The sequence below is a fragment of the Camelina sativa genome, chromosome 16 (genome assembly GCF_000633955.1).
Source record: "Camelina sativa cultivar DH55 chromosome 16, Cs, whole genome shotgun sequence".
In the NCBI taxonomy this organism is placed as follows: Eukaryota; Viridiplantae; Streptophyta; class Magnoliopsida; order Brassicales; family Brassicaceae; genus Camelina; species Camelina sativa.
In genome coordinates, this window is record NC_025700.1 from 20,038,469 (window position 1) to 20,041,454 (window position 2,986).

General features: G+C 39.8%; 2 protein-coding genes across 2 annotated transcripts in view; both read right to left on the minus strand.

Annotated features, from left to right (window-relative positions):
- Window positions 1-2,769, minus strand: part of LOC104753854 (zinc finger CCCH domain-containing protein 16-like) — a 9,768-nt gene extending 6,999 nt beyond the window's left edge. Inside the window, exons 1-12 of the mRNA XM_019237808.1 lie at window positions 2,630-2,769; window positions 2,176-2,350; window positions 1,949-2,052; window positions 1,744-1,839; window positions 1,541-1,634; window positions 1,212-1,429; window positions 1,016-1,108; window positions 812-904; window positions 621-706; window positions 328-541; window positions 127-199; window positions 1-34 (exon numbers count right to left, since the gene is read on the minus strand). Coding sequence (XP_019093353.1) covers window positions 1-34; window positions 127-199; window positions 328-541; window positions 621-706; window positions 812-904; window positions 1,016-1,108; window positions 1,212-1,429; window positions 1,541-1,634; window positions 1,744-1,839; window positions 1,949-2,052; window positions 2,176-2,350; window positions 2,630-2,667 — 1,318 coding nt within the window. The 5' untranslated portion in view covers window positions 2,668-2,769. The remainder of the gene's footprint in view (window positions 35-126; window positions 200-327; window positions 542-620; window positions 707-811; window positions 905-1,015; window positions 1,109-1,211; window positions 1,430-1,540; window positions 1,635-1,743; window positions 1,840-1,948; window positions 2,053-2,175; window positions 2,351-2,629) is intronic.
- The window catches only part of LOC109129533 (zinc finger CCCH domain-containing protein 16-like), a 1,383-nt gene continuing 1,331 nt past the window's right edge, over window positions 2,935-2,986 (minus strand). The window contains exon 6 of the mRNA XM_019237809.1: window positions 2,935-2,952. Within this exon, the coding sequence (XP_019093354.1) occupies window positions 2,935-2,952 (18 nt within the window). The remainder of the gene's footprint in view (window positions 2,953-2,986) is intronic.

Here is a 2,986-nt window from a genome sequence, read left to right on the forward strand (position 1 = left end):
AAACAAAGGCATCTGGGGGCGCTTGTTCTGGAATCTGCATTCAAAAAAGCAACAAAATAACCATAAAAGATTATAGTTTTGGCAATTAAATTTTGTGATCAACTTAAAAAGTTTTGAGCAATTTACCTCCCCTGGATTCCATTTCTCCTTTAACCATATGCTACTATCAACAGGATCACCTTGTATTTGCAGCTCGGTTCTGCCGCAAATGATTCAAGTTAGAAACGTATGAAACATCATAGTATGTTGTCGGTGATCGATATGTCGACATGTTCAACAACGGTTTTTCACTAAGGAAATAACTTGGAATTAGAATTTGGGACTTACCCGGAAGATGTATTTGTTGTGTCTACAGCAGGAGCAGTGAAAGATGCAACAGGGACATTGAAGTTGAATGCGGTCTGGGAAGTGTTGGGAGCCGGCGTTGGAGTTGGTCGACCAAATATGTTATTGTTTTGTGGAGTTGTGGGGAGTCCAGGTCCAGGTCCAAATGACGCTGGTTTGAATGCTACTGATGGATGGGTTTGAAAACCAGAGGGACCTGTAATCATTTGCAAAAGAGGTTTTAAATGATGGGGGAGTCGTGGCCTCTGAGAAAAGTTTAACTCTAGAAGTAGTACCTGAAGGAACAGGTTGAGGTGTATTGACGCTGAAAGCATTTGGTTGTTTATTAAAGCTTGCAAAGGCATTCGAAGGTCCAGATGAACTATGTAGAGGAACCATTGGCCAGAGAGAAATATGGAAACAGAGAGTTTATGGAAGCACCACTTTACGGAATTTGAAAATGGAGAAAGCCCACAAAACTTTATACCTGACTCCACCAGCATTGATATTTGGGAATGCAGCTTGTTGATTATTCGATTGTTGATTAAAGCTTGCAAAGAGATTTGGAGGTCCAGATGAACTGTGCAGAGGAGTAGTTGGCCAAAGAGAAATATGGAATTCAAGAGTTTATAAAGGTAACACAAACTTGTCAGGAATATGGAATATGGAGAAAGCCCACAAAAGTTGGCACCTGACTCCACCAGCATTGGTATTGGGAAATGTAGTTTGTTGATTATTTGATTGGTGACTGAAGCTTGCAAAGGCATTCAGAGGTCCAGATGAACTATGTCAAGGAACAATGGAAAACAAGAGTTAGTTTATGAAGGCAACACAAACTTATTGAAATATATGAAAAAAAAACGGAGAAATCCAAGAAAGGTTGATACCTGAGTCCACCAGCATTGGTATTGGGGAATGCAGGTTGTTGATTAAAGCCAGAGAATGCTGGAGGAGAAGAATTGATCTGATTAGTCGGTGGGAATATATTAGGAGTGGGTGCAGCAAACGGGCTTTGGTTGGCGGTAACAGAGCCTTTGTATGGATTCCGCAGAAAGCTTTCAAACTCAGCTATTTTGGAGTTTTGCAAATTTCTCTCCCTCTCAACCTATATAATGCACCGTTATAAGTCAGGAAAAGAGAAAATCAACTTATGTCGCATGAGTATGGAAAGAAAACTAGTGTAAAGTATAACAAAGATAAGAAAAGTTAATCTCACAATAGACTGTAGGGGTATTCCTCGTTTAGCTTCGTCGTATGCCAATGCGCGTAGCTCTTCATAGCTGATATCACCAGTAACGTCACATGGAAAACTAGAAGAAACAAACCAAAAAGAGAAGAGAGAAAAGATCAGACACGTTATAAAGAATGGATAAAGATCAAGGATGGTGAACAAAATGAAGCAAGCAATACTGTACATACTATTTCCAGTGGCCGTAGCATGTGAGTTTCCACATGGGTCTCTCATTCTTAAAATCGTCTTGCATAACCCGCTTACACGCAGCAGGATCCGTGCATCTTTTTTGCATAGAAACCAATAGAAAAAACAGTAAACTTCCAAAAGAAACAAACGGCAAAAGTGTATGATATATATAAAGAAGAAGCATATGGAAACAGATATACTCACTTATGGTCAGCAGACTGCGTCTGTTTACCACCAGTCTGCTGCGCAGAAGCACCAGCAGCAGCATTAGGTGTAGAACCCGTCCGTGACCATGTATTCTCAAAAGGCTGAGTTTGCAAAAAAGCAAAACATCATATCAGTATCACACCATTCATTCAACAGCAAGAAAAGGCACCATTTTTTCTCATCCAAAATAAGAACGGTAATTGCATCTTAAAAGAGGAAAAAACCTGGAACTGATTTGGTCTGCTGGAAGCACCACCACTTTGTACACCAAATCCAAAAGGGTTAGAACTCTTTTGTTGCTGCTGCTGTTGTGGCTGTTGTTGTGAACCAAAGCCAAAGGGATTATTTGGTTTAGCCTGTTGTGGATGAAGAAATCTACAGTTTTCCCCAAACCTACAACTGCAATAACAACACCCAACGACAACAATGGGAATCCAAAAAATTAGGTATCTAACAATTCCGCCACTAGTAGGGATCAAAGTCAAGAAACATCGTTTATACACATTACTTCCGTCGCGCAAAATTAGATTGTTTTCAAATTAAATCCCCAGAATACACAACAAGAAACCTAAATTTCTTCAATCGAAAACTCTAATTAAACAACAACACACAAGCACCAAACTGAGTCAGAACACCCTAGAACAGATGAAGAAGAAGAAGATGAAAAGGGAATTTAACCTGCCACGCTGAAAGTTTCTGCACAGTTCCTTTCTCATTCTCGCTGCCTGCTATAAACCTTCAACTGAGTGTATATATATGATGATTTTGCTTCTCTAAGGAAAAAGAGGAAGGAAGCGTTAGATCGACGACGAATTCTGTAAGTTACGATAATACCCTTAATAACATTAAGGTATTCAGGGGCATAAACGTAAATCCTTGAAATTTCATCATCCTCCTTCTTTCTCTTATCCATCATCGTTAACTTTAGTCGTTTCTACACCAGGAAAAGAGTAAGGTAAGCTCTGAAGGCGAAAATGGCGGTTTCACTCCCGAACTCGTTTCTGCAGATCAATCCATGTGTTCCTTCTATGGAAT